This window comes from Gorilla gorilla, chromosome 18 (assembly GCF_029281585.2).
Source record: "Gorilla gorilla gorilla isolate KB3781 chromosome 18, NHGRI_mGorGor1-v2.1_pri, whole genome shotgun sequence".
In the NCBI taxonomy this organism is placed as follows: domain Eukaryota; kingdom Metazoa; phylum Chordata; class Mammalia; order Primates; family Hominidae; genus Gorilla; species Gorilla gorilla.
Window position 1 is genome coordinate 94,063,909 of NC_073242.2, and position 20,622 is coordinate 94,084,530.

The 20,622-nt window shown below is 39.0% G+C and overlaps 1 protein-coding gene across 5 annotated transcripts in view; it reads right to left on the reverse strand.

Annotated features, from left to right (window-relative positions):
• Window positions 1-2,418: 2,418 nt before the first annotated feature.
• The window catches only part of CDH11 (cadherin 11), a 181,076-nt gene continuing 162,872 nt past the window's right edge, over window positions 2,419-20,622 (reverse strand). For all 5 annotated transcript variants that reach the window (XM_055366807.2, XM_063700263.1, XM_063700262.1 and 2 more), the window contains 2 exons: window positions 7,948-8,199; window positions 2,419-5,284 (listed from right to left, as the gene is read on the reverse strand). In XM_055366807.2, the coding sequence (XP_055222782.1) occupies window positions 4,788-5,284; window positions 7,948-8,199 (749 nt within the window). In that variant the 3' untranslated portion in view covers window positions 2,419-4,787. The remainder of the gene's footprint in view (window positions 5,285-7,947; window positions 8,200-20,622) is intronic.

A 20,622-nucleotide genomic window follows, 5' to 3' on the forward strand; every position in this document is an offset into this window, starting at 1 on the left:
TTGGAAGAGTCTAAGCATTCAGAGATATGATTACATCCTCTCGTCAAACTATGTGGTGAATGGTTGCTCAAAGTAATAACCTGAACACCTGGAGGCTGGGGGTTTCCATCTCCTTCCAAGTTCTCACTGCCAATGGCTTAGCTGAGTTATTGATTGTGAGGGACAGTACTTGCTGTTGGCTTCTTTGTCCTAAGTTTAAAGGGTACATCTCCTGACCCAAAGTGGGAGAAATGGGATTTTCTCCCATCCAGCTTTGACATCATTTCCTGTGTAGCTTTGGAGAGACACTTAACCTCTCTGGTCCACAATTTTCTTCAGTGTAATGAAGGGATTGTAGCATATACTTTGTCTTCCCATAGAAACAGGATGTGTTACACATGTTTAGTACATGACCTCCATACAGTATAAGCTCAAGAAAGGCTCACTAATTAAAGAGAAGAACGATTGAATTAATAACCCCTTCCTATTTTTCAAAGCATTTGACACACAAGGATAAGGTTTATGCTTACTAATTACCCTTATTAATAAAACTAAACTCAGCCTTACTCTTCACACCAGAGGGATTTTACCATTAAAATACCCTTTTAAATTTGAGAGAGAACAGTGAAAACCCAATTAGAAAAATGCTGTCACTCCTAAGGCTTCAGCTCACATTTGATGACTCTTACACTCCATGTCCAGGTCCTACTTCTACAATGAGTGAACTGAAAATCCATACTTCTGATGACTTACTTGAAAGTTCATCCAGTTGTCACACAAACACCTCCCATTTAAAATCCCAACCCAAACTCAATTCAGTTTATTTTCCCCAAACCCACTTCTTTTCAATTTACCAATCCTAGGTACTAAGATCACAGTTGACACAATTTTTCAGATGAGGGTGCTTAAAATCACACTGGCAACCTCTAATCACTCATCAAATCCTGATAAATCTGCCTCATCAGTATATTTGCTTTCATTCAATAGATATTTATTGTGTACCTGTTATGTTTCAGGCACTGTGTAAAGAACTGAGTATACAATGGTAAACAAGAAAGCAAGATTCCCTGCCCTCATGGAGCTTACATTCTAGTGGGGCAGTCAGTCCCACCCACCCACACACATACATAAAGCCAAAAAGCAAAATAAGTTTAAAGAGTTGTCATCGATACAAAATAACAAGGGTGACCTGCTTTCCATGGAAAAGGAACGTGTTTTTTTTTTGTATGAGGAACCGAAAGATGGCCAGTGTGGCTGGAGCATCGTGCACTGAAAGGAGGATGGAGTGGAATGACACTGGAGAGGTTCACAGGGCCCTGTTCATGTAAAGCAATAAAATAAAGGCATCAGAATTCATTTTAAGTCTTTGGGAAGCCAGTGAAGAGGTTTAAGTTACGAAGTCATGTGATCTGGGTTGTGTGTTAAAAGTATCCCTCTGGCTTCTTTGTGAAGAGGAGGTTGGGAGGCAGAGGATCAGCCAAGAGGTGGGGTCAGTCTTCCGGGTCAGAGATGACCATGGCCCAGACCAGGCTGATGGCAGTGCAAGAGCAGAGAAGTCTTTCCTCTTCTCCATCTCCAAATTACTGAATTATTTCAGGGCCTCATTCTATCTCATTTTGACCCTTGCAAAAGCCCTCCTGGGGCACACCTCTGGGTTTATATGCTCCTAATCTGTCCTCCACACTGCCTGCCAAATAAATTTTGCCCCTCTTCTGCTCAGAGACTCCAACTGCCCAGCCCCCATTCACCCCCATTGTCTTATAAAGTTTCTCAAAAAGATGTGAAGGATATGTCACAATGACCCGGGAGCAGTTTCAAATACTCCTGACCTGGTTCCACCTGACATACAGAGCCATAATCTCTATATTTTTAACCAATTCTCCAAGAGGTGTAAATAAACTACTCTTTTATCTTCCCTGTCACCCCCAGAAACCCAGGCCTAAAAGAAGTAACTTAGCTAAACCCAAGATCTGTCCAGAATTGCCACAGCTGGCCTAATCTCCGCTCACACTCTATATCTCACCATCTCCTTCCTGTTATATCTTTTATGTTCTTCCTTCAGTTTGGAAGGAGAGAAAATATCTTCTTGCATTTTCTAGGAGGGCAAATAGGTAAATAGGTGATTATAAGACAACAAGGTGGATACTTTGGTACAGGGTTGAATTATCAAAAGATGTCAGAAAAGGTAGTAAGATTCATTCTGAATCCTCAAGTAAGTGGAACAGGGTTTATAAAATAAGATTTTGATGAATTAATGAATGAATCAATGAATGAATGATGAATAGAAACAATAACCATTACTTGAGGAAAAGAAGCATGTTCCTTCTTTTAGCTGCATAGATGGTATAAAACAGTGATTACTTTAGAAATAAGGAAGGACCGTTTAAATTAAGACTTCTTTTAAGGCAATGTGCTCCAAATGAAAAAGGACTCCACTAGTTGGGAAAGACATTTTATTTCCAAGTTTCTAAGAGTGTTCTACAAACAATAGAGGCTTAACGAAAAAATAAAAGGTAAAAAAAAAAAAAGAAAAGAAAAACAAGTATTCTTAACTACTGAAAAGTAAACAGCCTTTTTAAAAAAGACTTCAACATAAAAATGCGAAAATGTAGTTGTCATCTCTAATCCAAATACATTCCTAGAGAAAAGGATCATCCATGGTGACAGGGTTACTTACAGCTGTATACTTATTTAAATGCTATTCATATTCCTTTTGAGTTATGTCTTCATTGCAAATTCAATTGGAGATCTGTGCAAATCTAGCAAAATATTCTTTGGATTACAAAAACTATATAAAAAAATGAACACAACCTGCAATTATGGAAGTATTGAGAATGTGTAATCCTTCACTGAGATGAAAGATTCTAAAGTGACATTGTCCACAAAATGTATTCCATTGAAGTGTTCAGCCTAATTTGATTTCAATGCAAAGTAAAATGGAAGTGAGCACTTCATAAAAAACATTTCTTTGTATGCATGTTGACTAAATCATAAAAATAGTATGTAACATGATATCAAGAAATGCTTGAAACAAACTTTCACAATAAAGTCAGAAAAAAACTGTAAAAATTATCTGCAATCCAAGAAAAAGCACGTGCCCTGTGTGTAGGGGGAAAGAGGGAAAGCACTTGCAGTGTGACTTTATGTGGTCTTTCCCCAAGTATTGCTACGTTTTGACCTTTGGCCCAACTGAACAGGTGAAATGCCCTTCACATAAGTTTCAATCCCCAAGAAACTAGCTGGAATGCAGGGGACTGTAGACACACTCCTGGACCAAATGGCATCGACTCTCAGAATCCAAAATGGTCCCCGCCCTCATTCTGAGCTTACGGCCCCAAGCATATTCTAAACAAAGCTTTTTAAAATGAATCGCCCATTCTCATTAAAACATAAAATGCCACATCATTTTACAATTAGTTAAAATTACAGGAGGAAAAATAAGCAGTTTCAACTGTCAAGAGTCTTACAATAGCCTGGTAAGTTCAACATAAGAAGAAATAGAATAACATTAGAGTCTGGGCAAATTTATATTTTTGACTCTAGTCCCCCAGTTCCCCAGTGCTCAGTGTGGGGCATAGAATGTATACCTGGAACATTAGAGTTCTGATAGCTCCATTCCCTCATGGATTCATCTCTCATAACCATCAAATTACTGATATACAAGATAAATGCATATTATATAACACATATTGCAAAGTCATAGACTGACCTAGTTCTTTCACATCCTTCTTTTTTAGAAGATGTGTGTGAAGAGAAGCCAGGAGGTTAACACCAAGAATGTACAAAAAAGCTTTACATGATGTTACAGAATCTTGTCTGAAAAAACATTTGTAAAACATATTTGATTTTAAATAAACAATAAAAGCAGCAGACAGACAACAACAGATCATAAATAGGGTTATTAAAAGATCACAATTAAATTAGAAATATAAATGGATCATTAGAAATACTTAACGTTTGTTTCAATGTTAAGAATCAAACCCAGAATTAAAAAAGAATCTTTTTTTATTTCAAAGATTGCTTCTTATATTGAAGCTCATATTAAAGCAACAGTACAATGTTCATAAAATATAAGTGTGATGCCGTAACATTTTCTTACATGTCAGAATACTGATATTTGTATGTATACTAAAATAAGAACTTTAAAATTGTACAAATAGATACATTAAAAATGACATAGAAATAGGGCGTCTCTCACTGAAACAAGACAGTTATATCTGGCACGTATTAGTTTAAGATGAAAGTAGAAGCAAAAAGATTTACAAGAATCAGCAGTAACAAGATTGATGCTCAAGAGACATAATTGTACATTGTATTGTACATACATTGTATGGGTTTAAGCTGGCTGAATATTATATATTTCAAGTTTAAAAATGCACTACATATAGAGTGTCCAGAGTTTAAGGCGAAATTACAGCTCAGAACTGTTGTCCTTTCCAATTTTGTGGAAGCTTCTTTGACAACTTAAAAAAGAAGAAAGACTTGGATGTTCATAACACATAAACAATTTCCCTTCATTGTCAGTTCAGCGTTAGACTTCTCCTTCACTTAAATATTTTGTATGCCAAGTGTTTTTTTTCTAGCGAAGTTGATAAACAACTTCAATATTTGCCTTTTTGTGAGAAAAGGTATTTCACAGTATTTACCACTTTGATGTCCTCGCAGTTTTATTAAATGTATCCTCTCTGTAAAACTTTGCCTGTTTTAAATGAGCCTTTCCTTGATTTAAAAAAATACCTGTTTACACATCTTCTAGATTCTTGAGAACGCCAGACACAGTTCTTAAGGCCAAATTTGTATCGTTATTGTTAAGAATCGTCATCAAAAGTGTCTTTGGAACCATACAAATCTGCTAGTTTCTTAAAACGAGGTCCCCAGTTCTGTAGATAATCATAGTCCAAGTCTGAATCTGTGGTGGCCGACTCTAGGGAGCTCAGGGACCCAGCCACTGAGCCCCTGCCTTCATAACCGTAGATTTGAATGGAGTCATAAGGAGGAGCCGTGGGGTCATTGTCTGCCTCCTGTATTCTCGTGTTGATGAAGTCATCGACATCCACGCTGTTGGGCGCTGGCCGGAGCCCAGGTCTAGGCATGTACTGATACTCAGGTTTGATGTCTTTGCGGGGGATAAATCCATTGATACCATCAGGATTCTGGAGGGTGGCAATATCAAAGGCTTCTGTGTCTTCTTCCCCACCCCCTTCATCATCATAAGTAATGATGTTCTCACGGACATCTTCTTCCTCAAAGACAATGAGTGGTTCTTTCTTTTGCCTTCTCAGGGTCACAAACAATACTACAATGACTGGAGGGAAAGAAAAAGAAAGTAAGCATTCGTTAAGTCCAGTATTCCTGGGTTCTTCTGCCAGAGGAACTCTGATTACCATAAACCATGAGGTATAAATGCTCAGAACAGGAAACAGTATAGGAAATGAGAGCTTTGCCTGGAATTCCTAAGGATGTGTAAAATTGACCCCTGCCTGGCTCTTCCTCTACAAATGCTGCCATGAAAACATTACACCCAACAACTTGGCAGGTTGGGACAATTTTGAACTTTTAACAAATGAATCCAGACACCATTTAGAAGTCATCTTCCTAAGAACTAGGAAGATTCTAAATATGTTGGTCTGTAGTCTCTTAGAAGTGGCTAATGCCAATTTCTCTTTGCAAAGTAAGGTAGCTGTTTTTCCAAGGTTTAAAAATGAGGACATGCAGAGCCCTCAGGGCCTACCATCTTATAGGGGGTGATGGCTAGCTTCTGCCAATGTCTGAGAAAGAGTATTGGTCCTATACTAACTTAATGGGAAACCTTACCATAAGTGTGGTTGGACTCTCTGTAGCCACCACATAGAAGAAAGGAAGTTTTATAAAGACCCCCAGAAGACAAAATCTTGTTTACTTTAACATAGGAAAATAGCATCAGCTGGAACCCCAGATAAAGCAATCTCATGTCTTCCCTGGGAGAGGGGGGTTCCATTAAGCTTGGGCAACCTAGGAGGGGTGATCAGAGTCATTTATAAGGAAAGTTCAGGCACAGTTTAATTCTTCATTGATTCCCTCTTTTCCCCAAGAGGCTTCTACAATATTCCATTAGAGGGCTCTCCCATACACTCAGCAAGACTGAAGAAAATGTTTGTGGCTGAATCTTGCACTCCAACTGAGCACCCCTCTGGCTCCACTATTGCTCTGAGAAGAAGGGATGAGAGATTGTACTTGCCCTGGACTTCGTGTGGCTCCCAAAGCTCTGTGCTTTGTTCTTGTGGGCACTTTCACTCGCACAGACCACTCCTTTTCACTTTCTCTGCTTAGCAGACTCTTTTTTTCTTTCATCATGGATACACTTCCTGGCCTGCCATCGTGACACCAGACAGGACTACTGGCACCTTTTTCATGCACCAGCCTGGCCCTGTTCTTATCCTTATTATAATATTTATCACATGGTTTACACATCTGTTTCCACTTCTATTAACTTTTTAGGGCTTTTGTATTTTACTTCCTCTGTTTGAAATATTCATTTATCCAAGCCTCTGTCCTCAGCTGGACAACTCTCAGCAGCCAACCTGTATGTCACATCCTCCAGGAAGATTTCTTCGACCTTCCCAGGCAATGTTAGGTGCCTTTTTTTTTTTCTTTTTTTTTTTTTTTGAGACAGAGTTTTGCTCTTGTTGCCCAGGCTGGAGTGCAACGGCACCATCTTGGCTCACCGCAACCTTCGCCTCCCGGGTTCAAGCGATTCTCCTGCCTCAGCCTCCCAAGTAGCTGGGATTACAGGCATGCGCCAACACACCTGAATAATTTTGTATTTTTAGTAGAGACGGAGTTTCTCCATGTTGGTCAGGCTGGTCTTGAACTCCCAACTTCAGGTGATCAGCCTGCCTCTGCCTCCCAAAGTGCTGGGATTACAGGCGTAAGCTACTGCGCCTGGCCCATATCAGGTGCTTTCTACTCTGTCCCCCAGCCATCTTGTGTTCATGTCCCTATTATAGCACCCACCGTGTGCCTCTTCATGCATACTTTCCTTGACATTCTGTGAACCTGTCGAGCACAGAGATCTCATAGACTTCTTCTCTTTAAACCTCAGGACCTAACATAGGGCCTGTTGCCCAGAGAATACCCAATAACTATTTGCTGAATTGAATTCACTGGCTTTTTCCTATGGAGTAAAGCTCCATGAATTCATTCGAGGTAGGACCAAGCATCATGGCAAAAGTGTAGGTTTGGTGTCAGACATGCATAGGTTTGAATCCTGATTTGGTCAGTCACTAGTTCTGAGACTTTGGGATAAAATGATCTTCCTGAGGCCCAGCAATGGCATATGTTCTGAGTACCAGCACATGGCTTTTCTACAGAATAAACCACAGGTGAGACAGAAGTGCAGAAGAGGAGCACCTAAGCAGGGGCAGGTGCAGGAAAAGCTTCCAAGGGGTACCCATGAGCTGAGGTGTTAGAACAGATGTTATATATGATAATTAGTGGAGGGGTTAGAGTCCTGCTTCTTCCTTCTTCCAGTTCCCGAGTCCTTCCTATGCTGTCTTTTGCTCCTTCTTAGGGGCCTAATGTCCCTAAGCCTTATTCTTTCTCTTGTGAGACAAAACCATTGCTAATACACCATGTTTCTGCCCAAATTCCTCTTATGCCAAACCTTCTCTGATGTCCCTGAAGCCCCCTAGTGGCTCCTGCTATACAGCCCTGTGATGGCCCGGCAAAATGCTCATCATGACCTTCCCTGTTCTCTGCTGGAACTCAATTGTCTGCTCCCCGCAATATTCCATCAAATGCAAGAGGCAGACAACCCCCATCTCGCCCCCGCAACCCCCACCCCGACCCCGTACCCCACTTCTTTTCTTGAACTGTGTCGACAGTCATAACAGGGTCCTGGTTACCAGCCTGTATTTGAGAAGCATGTGTTTCAAGGAGGGGAATCCGATTGCCTGGCCCTTCCTGCAGGGGACCAGGAAGCGCCCTTACCCAGGAGAATGACGATGCAGGCGAGGATGGCGATCAGCGCGCCTGTGCTCAGGCCGGCGTTCAGAATGTAGGCCTCTGCGTTGCAGGAGAGCAGTGCCCCGTTCACGTCGCACCCGCAGACTTTGATGGTGAGGGTGTTGGTGCTACTCATGGGCGGGATGCCGCCATCGCTGATCACTATGGGCAGAAGGTACAAGTCCTGCTTCTGCCGACTGAACCCTCCACGCCGGGCGTACACGCCTGCTGTGTTATCTGCAGAAAGAGGGGAGACAGGCCGTGCGCCCAGTCAAGACCATTGGAATCACAGCGGCTCTCTGCTCGGCAGATTTGAGGGCACTCTCTTATCATAAAGGTTAACCGCCAGAATCGTTCTTACTTGTTCTTTCATCTAAATATCTGCGGAAGCCACAGCCGTTTGGCATGATCACGAAACAAGCTATCTGCATTTTGGAATAAATCTCAGAAACAGGCTCTTTTGGATTTGGTAGGGAATTTCCATTGAAGAATGGGCAAGAGCAAAGCAGAAAATGATGTGGCCGGCTTGCCAGTGAAGGGATTTCCCCCAACACCCTCAGCCACCCGGTTAAACATGTCATTCCTCCTGCTTAGAATGATTTGAAGTTTGTTGCTCACATGACCCAGCGCACTTCTGCCTGCATGGTGGACGATCAGGTATTATTTCCCTAACCTAGACTTCACTTTGCTTTCCAGGCTCACACCCTACGTTTCTCACAGAAAATGGTGCGGCAGGCTTGCCACTGAAGGAAATTCCCTTTAAAGGCAAGCCCGCCACACCATTTTCTGCTGGGCTATTGTTCCTTCTTGAAATGCCACAAGAAAGCATGAGCTTCAGCAATCTACTCTATGTTAGCACACGAAATATTAATAATTAAATATTCAAGTGTGTGTGAGAAAAAAAGTTTTTTCCTATGTGCAGACTTCCTACTTTATGACAAGCGTTTAGCCAATTTTTGTTTGTATATATTTTTAAAAAAGAAATTCCAAGTCCACCTTCAAACCTTATGCAAACTATGAATCCACTCATTAGTCATGAAAATATACATGCTTTAAAGAGAGGAACTATTTTATAACCCTTGCAGGAGATTTATGGTTTCTTTAAAACCCCAACACCATCAGCCACCCAATTGAACATGTCACTCCTCCTGCTTAGAATGATTTGAAGTTTGTTGCTCACATAACAAAACACAGCGCACCTCTGCCGGCATGGTGGACGATCAGATATTATTTCCCTAACCTAGACTTCACCTTGCTTCCCAGTCTCACCTCCTACTTTTTCCACATGGACCAGTTCAGCCTGACATCAAGAATTCAGTTCTGTCCCCCAAGAATGCCACACTCTTCTGTGTGCCTGGTCTTTTTATCCACTACTGTCTTGCTCAAAATAACTGTTCCTTTTATCATAACAGTTGTACTTCTCAGGCCTCAAAATATAATTCAAAAGTCATCTCTTCAGGGAGACCATCCAAGACCTCTCCCATCATCTCTTGTGTGACCCACCACACTGTATATTCGTACAGAAATACATAACCTACTCTTCTGTCATGATTTGTTGACATAACCACTTTGACCTCTGTGAGACTGTGAACTTCTTGAGAATAGGGGATTTTTGTCTGATTCAGCTCAGTCTCTCCAGGGCCAGAAACACAGCAGACATTCAATAAATATTTGTTGAACAAATGGCATAACTGTGTTCTGGGAAGGATTTAACCAAAATTCCAGATGTTGGCTTTTCTGTATTTCCCAATCTTTCGTAGCCTCTGCCCCCAAAATATTTCCTCATCATGTTTTCTCTACCAGCCTCAACTAATTTTCTAAGATTTATTTTCTAGTGAGAAAGCATTGGTATTATAAAACAGTAGAAATTTTTAATATGTTCCATCAAATTACACATACATGCATACACACATACACACACAGACACACACACACACTGAACTTCTGGTATGGTCTGCCTCTGTTTGTGGGTTAAGAATCAGAGTTTATAGCAATATGAATATTATGACTATCATCATGGCCCAATAGCTGGTAGGCTTTAAATAGGTTGACAGGATTTTGAATTAGCTCCTGTAGTAGGGGAAAAAAATCTCAGAATTTCAAAATTATTTAATATATTTTAGGTTAAAGAAAATGTATAATCTTCCCTTGGTATCTGCCGGGAATTGGTTATAGGACCCTCCCCTGAATACCAAAATCCAAGGATGTTCAAAGTCCTTATATACAATGGCACAGTATTTGCATATAACCTACACACATTCTCCCATATGTGTTAAATGATCTCTAAATTACTTATAATACCTAATACCATGTAACAGCCATGTAAATAGCTATGATACTGTAGTTTCAAACTTTGTATTATTTTGCACTGTTGTATTACAATTTTTTGTTGTTTTCTGTTTTTCTCCCCAAATATATTTGATGTTTGGTTGGCTGAATTCACAAATGTGGAACCCATGAATATGGAAGGCCTACTACAGTTTATTTTCTGTTAGATATCTATATCTATATATAGATATAGATATATATACATATGTATATACACATATATATATGGCAGATTCAGTCTTATTTAGGGATGGGCAGAAATTCTGAATATTGCAGATGGTGAGGTTTTGTACTTTTTGGCTCTAGTAGACCTGATATGACCAATTCTCTGTCCTTCACTGCCAACATTTCATCCAAAACAACACAGAACAGCCAGCCCTCAATTCTGTATTTTCTGAATTTTGTATGATTGGCATACATTTCTCTTATCACTGGGGAAAATTATACAAACATTGCATATACTATGAAATAGGATGAAAAAAATAAAAGTAAACTAGTCAAGTAAAATAGTAACTGAAAATGCAGTCACCTGACTATTCTTTCCTGCTCTAGGCTTTACACACTATTGTTCCATACTTAGCAATTACAATAAAAATTACATATCTATAATAAATTAATTCAAAATATGTTTTCTCTTCTTGTATATGTTTTCATAGTTAAATTAGGCTCTCACAAATTGAAAGTTACAATATCTACTCCATTTTAATGATCTGAAATGTCCCTGTCATCATGGATAAAAATGAATGTTAACAATTTAATTGAATTTCTAGGTCAAAGAAAACTCTTTGATATGGTTACACATTTGGTCCTACTCTGTTACCCATAGTGTTATGGTTGGAGAGTATGGGAACAGAATATTTTTATTTTTATAAACTTGTGGAAGTCGTAATTTAAAATCTATTCTTCAATGTGCCATCCAGGCAGACCTGCACTTCCAGATCACAGCAGGTTGGGTTATGGAGGAAGGTAATTGAAACTCAAACACCAATGGAAAACATGGATCTGGGCATGACATTGGCACATGAATTCAAGATGTTTCATATTCTGAACAACTGAGTCCTCTCTGACACACAGAAACCACTACGTAAAAGCTCATCAAAGTACCCAGCTGACCAAACCATTTAAAATCTCTGAGTGATAGATCAGTAGGATCGCAAGAACTTTTCAAACCTCTGCTATTAAAACATGCTTTACATACGGATTTTAAGATCAGTTCAAGAAGTGGGAAAGAAATGGACTAAGGCTTTCTTCCTGGGTGAATACTAATTATCTGCTTTCAGTTGGGTAAATTTTCCCATCTAGAGCCCCATTTGTTCATCTTTAAAATTAGGAGACTGATTGATAGCAAGCATGCCTAAATAACATGATAGAAATCAATGTTTATCCTCTGTGCTGTGCTTCCAGAAGGCTCAGGGGATCCTTCTACCAGAAAACTGAACACACATTACTGAGATCCTCCAGGGCTGGTGAGCTGGTAAAGGTGAACACAGTGGGTAGGAGACGTGTCTAGCAGCCTGGTTTGGCATTTAGGTGGTCTGTGTTGCTTGAGTCAATAAAATATTCGCCCTTTAGATCCAGGTTGTTCCAGGACCAATGGGAGTGGGAGCCTTCTCTCAGAAGTGGCATTTCTGAGTGGCATTTCAGTATCACAGCCTGTCCTTCTTGTGATCCACTCTGATCACTGATCAAAAATAAGTCACTATGGCCTGGCATTGTGGCTCATGCCTGTAATCCCAGCACTTGGGAGAACCAGGTGGGCAGATGACTTGAGGCCAGGAGTTCAAGACCAGCCTGGCCAAAATAGTAAAACCGTCTCTACTAAAAAATACAAAGGCCAGGTGCAGTGGCTTACGCCTGTAATAATCCCAGCACTTTGGGAGGCCGAGGTGGGTGGATCACAAGGTCAGGAGATCAAGACCATCCTGGCTAACACGGTGAAACACCATCTCTACTAAAAATACAAAAAATTAGCTGGGCTTGGTGGCGGGTGCCTGTAGTCCCAGCTACTCGGGAGGCTGAGGCAGGAGAATGGCATGAACCCGGGAGGCAGAGCTTGCAGTGAGCCGAGATCACGCTACTGTACTCCAGCCTGGGTGACAGAGCAAGACTCTGTCTCAAAAAAAACAAAAACAAAAACAACAACAACAACAACAAAAAGGAACAAAACAAATTAGCTGGGTGTGGTGGCGCATGCCTATAATTCCAGTTATTCAGGAGGCTGAGACAAAAGAACCTGGGAGGTGGAAGTTGCAGTGAGCCGAGATTGTGCCACTGCACTCCAACCTGGGAGACAGACTGAGACTCTGAATCAAAAAGAAAAAAAAAATCCACTAGGGGTTGGTATGGTGGTTCACACCTGTAATCTCGACACTTTGGGAGGCTGAGGTGGGAGAATCGTTTAAAGCCAGGAGTTCTAGACCAGCCTGGGCAACATAGCGAGACCTTGTCTCTAAAAAAATAAAAAAACAATTATCCAGGTGGGGTGACCAGCAACTATAGTCCCATCTACTTAGGAGACTGACACCAGAGGATCGCTTGAGCCCAGGAGTTCAAGGCTACAGTGAGCTATAATAGTACCACTGCACTACACCATGGCTGACAGAATGAGACCCTGTCTCTAAAAAGAAGGAAAAAAAACAGTCACTATGGTCAGGAACTTCATGAAAAACAAATCTGGACACACAAATAGAAATATAAACAAACTAACAACAATAACAAAACCCCTTCACTGGAAACCAATTTTTCACCCTATATTTGACTACATATTAGCTTTCAACTCCCTATCCATCTTTGAGTGGGTCCCCTTGCATTGGACATATGCATTATCGAGGTTTATGGATAACCCAAGAAAAAAAGAGGTTCAGTGAGGACATATTTCCAGGAAAGTGTCAGATTGGCTCCAGGTTAATAAGATGAAACAGAAAAAGACAAATATTCCATCAATTTTAAAATTTCCATAGAGACTTCCTAGATCTTTTTCTTATATGAAGATTCTAAGAAGCAAAAAACTCAATCTTTGGGGTCAAACAGACCTGGGTTTGAATCTTGAATCTTGTACATATTAATTGCCTGACTTTAAACATATTATCTAGGTGTCTTGATTTTCCATATTGTCATCTGTGAAACTAATAATTTTAGGTTAAATTTGATTCCATTCATAAAGCTACTTAGCACAGTTGCCAGCCTGTTGGTGATGCTCAGTAAATATTAATTCTTTTCTGGAAGTTCTTCTCTTTGAGCAGTAGACTAATGAGGAAGAGAAACTTATTGGCAAAGGAGGAAAGTGAATTCTTGGAAATGTCATTGTAGCTCTGAATGTAATTGCCTATGCAGAAGGACTCTTCATTCAAAGGTAAGAAAATATTTCATATTCTTCAGTCCTGGGCAATATATTTCCCATGACAAGAAAATGTTTTTCAAGCATCTTGGTTTTTGATCTTGACACCAGTGTTCTCATCCCTGGCCACAGATATGTAACCAGTTGCATGTTTTCCCCCACTTAGGCCAAAACTTGCAAATAGGGCCATTAATTACCAGAATATGTCATGCACAAAGTGTAGTGTTTCTATTAATGGAAAAACAAATTCAGGCTTCTAAGTTTTAGTCCAACCTGGACTCCTAATTGCATGCTGCTTTTACTTGTACACTTTTTCATTATACTAATACAATATAAAAGTTCCTAATAATGACGATCTCCATGGTACCAGTTGGGGAATACCAATATAGGGGTTACGATGATGATGTAGCACAGTGAGGAAATATATAAGACTGGCAATCAAGGGGAACATTAAGATGGAGAGAGAAAGAAGACCTTGATAGATAGACTGCACTTGGTGACAACCCTGCATTAGCCAAAAAAATAAAAATAAAAAAGGAAAAAATTAAAAGCAGATCAAAGTGGGCAATATATGGACCAGCTCCTGCATATTGAAAACTTGAAAACAGGAAGCACCAAAGCAAAGGACCAGGACCCTCTGCCCTCATCATGGTGTCAGGAGAGAGGCTTATCCCAGGGCAACGGCATCAGTCACTCAGCAGCTTCCCTAAGGCTCTGCAGATGCTCTTCCTTACCAATCCTTTTCCTCTGTCCATCTCTTCTCTGAAGCTAAACAATCCTCACAGCTTGACCTGATTAGAGACATTCTATCTTATGAAAAAGGCCACAGGGCACTTCAGTCTGAGGATCCTCTTTGCAGACTGTTGGAAAACCGAGAATGTAGGCCAAGACTTGCTCCCAGGGAGGTATTTTGTTCACTGCTGACCCAAATCTGCCTACTCTACGTTTCTTCCCAAACCTCAGAGAGGAAGTAGATCTATCTACCACATGAAAAGCTCCCACACACTTGAAGACAGGTATTCAGTCACTAGCAGAATAATCATTATTTGATTACTTTGCTCTGGCCTACACCGCTTTCCTTAGAAATGTGGCAATAGCTCTGCCAAGATAATGGAAAAAATATTCCTGTGCCCACACATGCCCGTGCACACACACACACACACACACCCATCCATATATATATATAGATATATATATGCATAAATAAGCACATACATAAAATTTATATATAGTGTGTGACGAAAATTTCTTAGTAGAGTTATAAGCTTCAATAATTTCAGAAGTATAGATGACACACAATTACAAAAGGCATCATTTGAGCATTTAGCTATTTTGATTTTACACTCATTTACATTTGTGAATTTTGAAAAATTAATTTTAAGTTTTGATATCAGTCAATGTTTACCATCTTCAATCCAAGGGACTGAAATAATGGAAATTTCATAGAACATTTTTAGAAGTTTGTGACAATACACTCCTGATGTTACTACTGATCAATGATGAACTTACTAGTCTGTGTGAACACCTCTATTTTCTTGCCTTTCTGAATACCCTGTGAGCTCTCTACCTACCTGTACACATTACTGCATAGTTTGTACATTTCACAGCCCATCGTGACTGAATGTTTGACCTCTTCACCAGACAATAACCTCCTTGAGGGAAGGGGCCTTGTCTTATTCAGCTTTTCAGTCGTCTTTGTGCATTTAGGCATTTAGCACTGTTGTGTGTGTTGACAGAATAAATGGCTGAATGCTGTGCTTTCCAATGAATCTCATATCAGTCCGACTTTTCCACACAGTCAGAGTTTACTGATTCATTATCTCATGGTCCATTTCTAGTTTCCATCTTCTCCAACTCCTTCTAATGTTGCTTATATTTATATTGCAGATTTTGCTTTTGCTAAATATCTTCATCTTGCTATCTTATTATTCTGTTATTATTATTTAAATTGAAGCAAATTTAACTAAGCAACATTGATTGAACTGCTAATATGGGCAAACACTGTTGTTTGTTACTTTTACATACATTATCCCAAACAATTTTTCAAACTGTGCAAAGATTATAATGACCCATATCTTATAAGAAACAAAACTGAGAAACTAAGAGGGAAGCAATTTCACACAAGTACATGGAAAATAACAGAACTAGAATTTGAAGTCCTCCAGGTTTCATTGAATTTTATAAGCACATAACTGACCCCAGAACACTGACATTATTGCATTCTAATTAAACTAGTTTTTTTTTAATATCCACAATAGGTTGGTTAATTAGTTGAATTCCATCATAGCCTATAATTAGACAAAAAAAAGAAAAACTCAGTTTCTAGACTCAGTTTCTAGATAAAAGAACAGTTTTTAGAAACCTAAGAATTTTTGTGGCAAAGAGACCCACAAACAATCAGGGGTACTCATTCAACAGCTGTTCCCATAGCATTTCCAGACACAGACATACACACGCAAACATACACCCTTCACAAACAAACCAATGTGAAGGAGGCAAGAAGAAACCTATTACTTTCCCAATATTTTGGAATAAAAGATATGCTACAATGATGCAAATTCTATAAATGATGAGCCTTAACGTACTAATGAAAATAATTGACCAAGACTCTGATGGCTATAATGTCTCCTAACTGAATTAGGGAGCTACACACCACTGTTCTTCCAATTATTGCCTTTTGTACTGAGGAATCTGCAAAACAAGAAGTACAATAAAGAGTAACATGATAGAAATACTTGCCTGTGTGCATGTGAAATTCAAGCATGTGTGTATGAGATATCGAAGTATGCAGTTTGTTAGCATTAAGAGACTTTTCATTGTCACGTTTAATCACATTTCTTAAAATCGACTCTGCTTTCACTTATGTTTGATAGTAATTTTCTCCTTGTTGGTAGGGTAAATGGAGAGAAAAGAACATACTGCCCACGTATTTCTTAGTTTAAGACAAAGAAAACTACGAAGAGATTCGGGGGGATATTGACATTTAGGGTCTTTAAGCTAACTAGTTAAGTCAGTGACCACGTGCAACCTTGAAAGAGTGATGTCTGATCTACCAAGAAGATCTATTTATTTTTTTGTTGTTGTTGGATTGAGGAGAGAGCGGGTTCAAAGATAAACTCTGTTCTGTGTGAGACAAACTGCAGCAATGAATTTTAGGCAGAAAAGAAACATGATTATTTACACAAGTGAAAATGGCAGGGCATTAAAAGACATCTGCCATTTTGATCTCCCAACAGAGCATCTTCCATATTGGAGCAATTAAGGGCGAAAAATACATCCTACAAAAATCTGTTTGGCTATCTTTAAATTATGAAAGTGAAAAATCAGAAGCATATTTGCATGCCAGTTTGTGCTGCTCATAAAAAATGTCCTTAGTTCAGGGGGGAAAACAGAAAGAAAGGCATTTATTTGCCAATTGATTTAATCTGAGTGAATCTGTCTTGGCTATCCTTACTAAACCAACATTGCTTTCCACGCAAACATTTGGTTGTTTATTTATGTCTTTGCTTGCCTGCTTTCTTATTTTTATTTTTGTTTAAGCAGTGCAAACTCAACTCTGAATGTTTCAGTGCTCATTGATCTGCCACATGGCCCATCTTGGATATTACACTTGCAAAACGAATACATTAGAGGGTCATCTCATTCTTCCCCCTAACCTTAGGTCTCCAATATAATTTTGTGGAAAAGTAAATGACTGAATGGATGAAAGAATGGAAGGGCTGGGTGATGGGGTACTGACTTCTTTAGAATATTCTGGCATCAAATGATTTGTTCTCTTTTTCATCCTGGAGCTTATTTCATGACAGATTCATTCTTTCCATAATAATAACTAATTCTTAAAATTTTTGAAGAAGATTATATGTTATGAAGTGTTTTCTCAACCACTCCTTTACTTTTAATTTATGCATTTAGTCAACCCACTTTTCTTAAGTGTTGGGATACTGGCCTCACAGAGCTCAGATTCTAGTGGGAGACAAGGAAATGTGTTATACGATTAGAATTCAGAGTGATAAGAAAAATTGAGGTTAGGGCAGTATTCCTGGAGCACTAGGAAAAGGCAGCCCAAATGTTCTGAGATGTTAGGCCAGATGTCACCTGAGAGATGTCTTTATGTACAGTGAGACTTAAAGGAGGAGGGATAGACAGGGGGAGTAAATTCCCTGCACATGGACATGTGAGAGCATGGCGTATTTCAGAAACTTGACATGGTTTCAAGTTTCTGAATCTTAAGATTTAAGGTAGCAAGAGAAAGGACATGGTAGAGGTAAAGTGTACAAGGAGTAAAGCATGGAATGTCTTGCTCACTAAGCTACGGAGTTTCAGTTAAATACATAGGAAATGGAGAGGCAGGAAAGAATTTTAAAAAGAGAGAGAGAGAGGCATTGTCCAGTTTGTTTATTGAGGACTGAGGGAAGTGGGGGCAAGGATGGAGTCAGACAGACCTGTTTGTAGGTCACCATGTAGTTACAGCTTCTCTGTGGGTAACTCTATTCATGATAACTATCAAAATTAGTTGTGCTTTCACAATATAACTAATTTTGCTGGATGTGCTTTTGGGGATTCCCTGACATCAGATTCATATTCACTGTGAAAGCCTTCTTTTAGGACACTTCCTGGCACTCATTTTTTCATCTTTTCATGATTACAGAAGGATGGAAAGAAGAGGCTATCATAGGGAACCTAAGAAATATCTAGAATTTGATGAAAGCCACACTGACACTAACTAGAGAAGAAGCATCAAGGATGGAGAATGCCAAATCAAACAGGGAAGAGGCTTCATGGTTTACAAAAGGCTACTCTTAAAATTGATTTACTTGAAAATCTCGAGTATTTTTGTTGTCGTTATAATAGAAACTCACTGAAAACTCCTAAAATTTTCCTTGGCTGCTCAAGTGACAGAAAAACCTTCTGATAGCCATGTAACCCCATGATCTGATAAACCTTCAATTCTAATTGAGATGGCCCATTGTAAAGCTTGTAGCCCTGGGGTTCTGAGATCCCGGGATGCATTCCAATTTTGATACCAGTTTTTAGTATGTCAGTGCCTTTATCTCTCAAATTGGCAGCTCAATTCATATAGTGTAATAATTTACAACTGTTTTATAAATTATTATTAGGATTATATATCAAATATTCAGATATTAATATTAAAATTGTTCTCCCTTTAGAAAGAGAACAAAGCCAAGCCTTTAATCTCTAGGCCTTGCCTTTTCCTCTGTACCTTATCAAATGATTGTTGTTTGGAATAAGAGGGTTGAAAATTAAAATTATGAAGTTAATATTAGAATATTGTATTTATAATTACCAGGTCACTAGGCCAGCACACAAAACTATATTATCTTCTTGTTAGAATCAAAAAATTGTAATAAACATTAAACATTTATTTTTTAGTAACACAACAATGTAAAGGAAGTTCTGTCTCTCTCACACACACACCCCCCAAAACACAAATCTTAATTTTAATCTAACACTCAGTATGATGTTTAATGATGAAACTCAAGAACTAATTTCCCTATTAAATTAATAAGTAAACCAAGAATGGCCATTACTATTGTTATGATATAGCACATATTTGAAAAGTGTAAATCTATGCAATTAGATGAAAAACAAGTATTTTAAAAGGTGAAACAAATTGCCATTAATTTTTATGTAGTTATTGCTCCAGAAAACCCAGGAAAATCAGCTAAGTTATATCACTTTGTAATAATGCCCAATAGTAAATAAATAAATTAAAACAGTTATAACTTATACTAAAAATAGTGACTAAGAAAATAAAATTAGAACAGATTCAGTCCAGTCTGATACATAAGAAGCTTGGAAGTCACCCCTCCATCCAAATAAAAAAACAAACAAACTAGAATATTAACAACTTTTCCTAGATTCATAAGAGAATTGAGTTTACAGGGCAAAGAGCTGTCCCCAGATTGGAGACAGACAAGTAGATACAGAGAATCGAACTTACTAGATTAGGAACCAACAAGCAAAAACTTCCTCAGGAACCAGTGCTGGGGTAGAAAAACCTGAACTGTAATTGACAAATTGATGGAGGCCCAGTGTGGAGAAGTTAAAATCTCTAGGGCAACCCAGTCACAGGACCTCTCCCGTGACCCCCTACCACACACATGCACAAACACTTGTGTGATTTTTACCTCCAGGAACTCTACCTGGTTCTCACAGTGAATATTAGAGAAAAATTCCCTCATGCTATCAGTAGGGGGAGGGAAAAAGGAACCATTTTGAAATACGCCAGAGCATTCTGTTCTTAACAAGGCCTGATCTTAGAAAAAATTTTAAAGGAAGCCTAATCTTCTGGGATTTTATCAGAGACTAACTGACCTGGGGAAAAGAAACTTCCAACTCTAGGCCATCCCAGGTATCCTGTCCCAGCAAAGGAGGGAGAAAAAAACAACTAAGGAGCACTTGTGAAGTTTACAGTTCAGAGGCACAAGCTTACTAAAAACTGAGGCCCAGTCATAGGACTATGGAATGCTAGCCTTTCTTTAACTTATTATCACATTGTTAAAGGCTTATTTATAGCAGTTCCTGTTACCCACAACACCATTTCCGTTACGAAAAAAAAAAATTACAAGGCATACTAAAAGTAGAACAAAAAATCCTACAATTTGAAGAGACAAGAGAAAATATCAAAACCAGGCACGCACATGACAGAGATGTTGGAATTATCCAGCTGGAAATTTAGAACAACTGTGATTAATATGCTAAGGTCTTTAATGGATAAAGTGGACAACATTCAAGAACAGATGGGCAATGTAAGCAGAGAGATGGAAATTCTAAGAAAGAACCAAAAGAAACACTAGAGATAAAAAACATCAACAGAAATAGAGAATGCCTTCAAAGGGCTCCTTGGTAGACTGGACACAGCTGAGGAAAGAATCTCTGAGCTTGAGAATAGATCAACAAAAACCTCTAAAACTATAAAGCAAAGAGACAAAAGACTGAAAAAATAATACCCCAGAATATCCAAGAACTGTGGA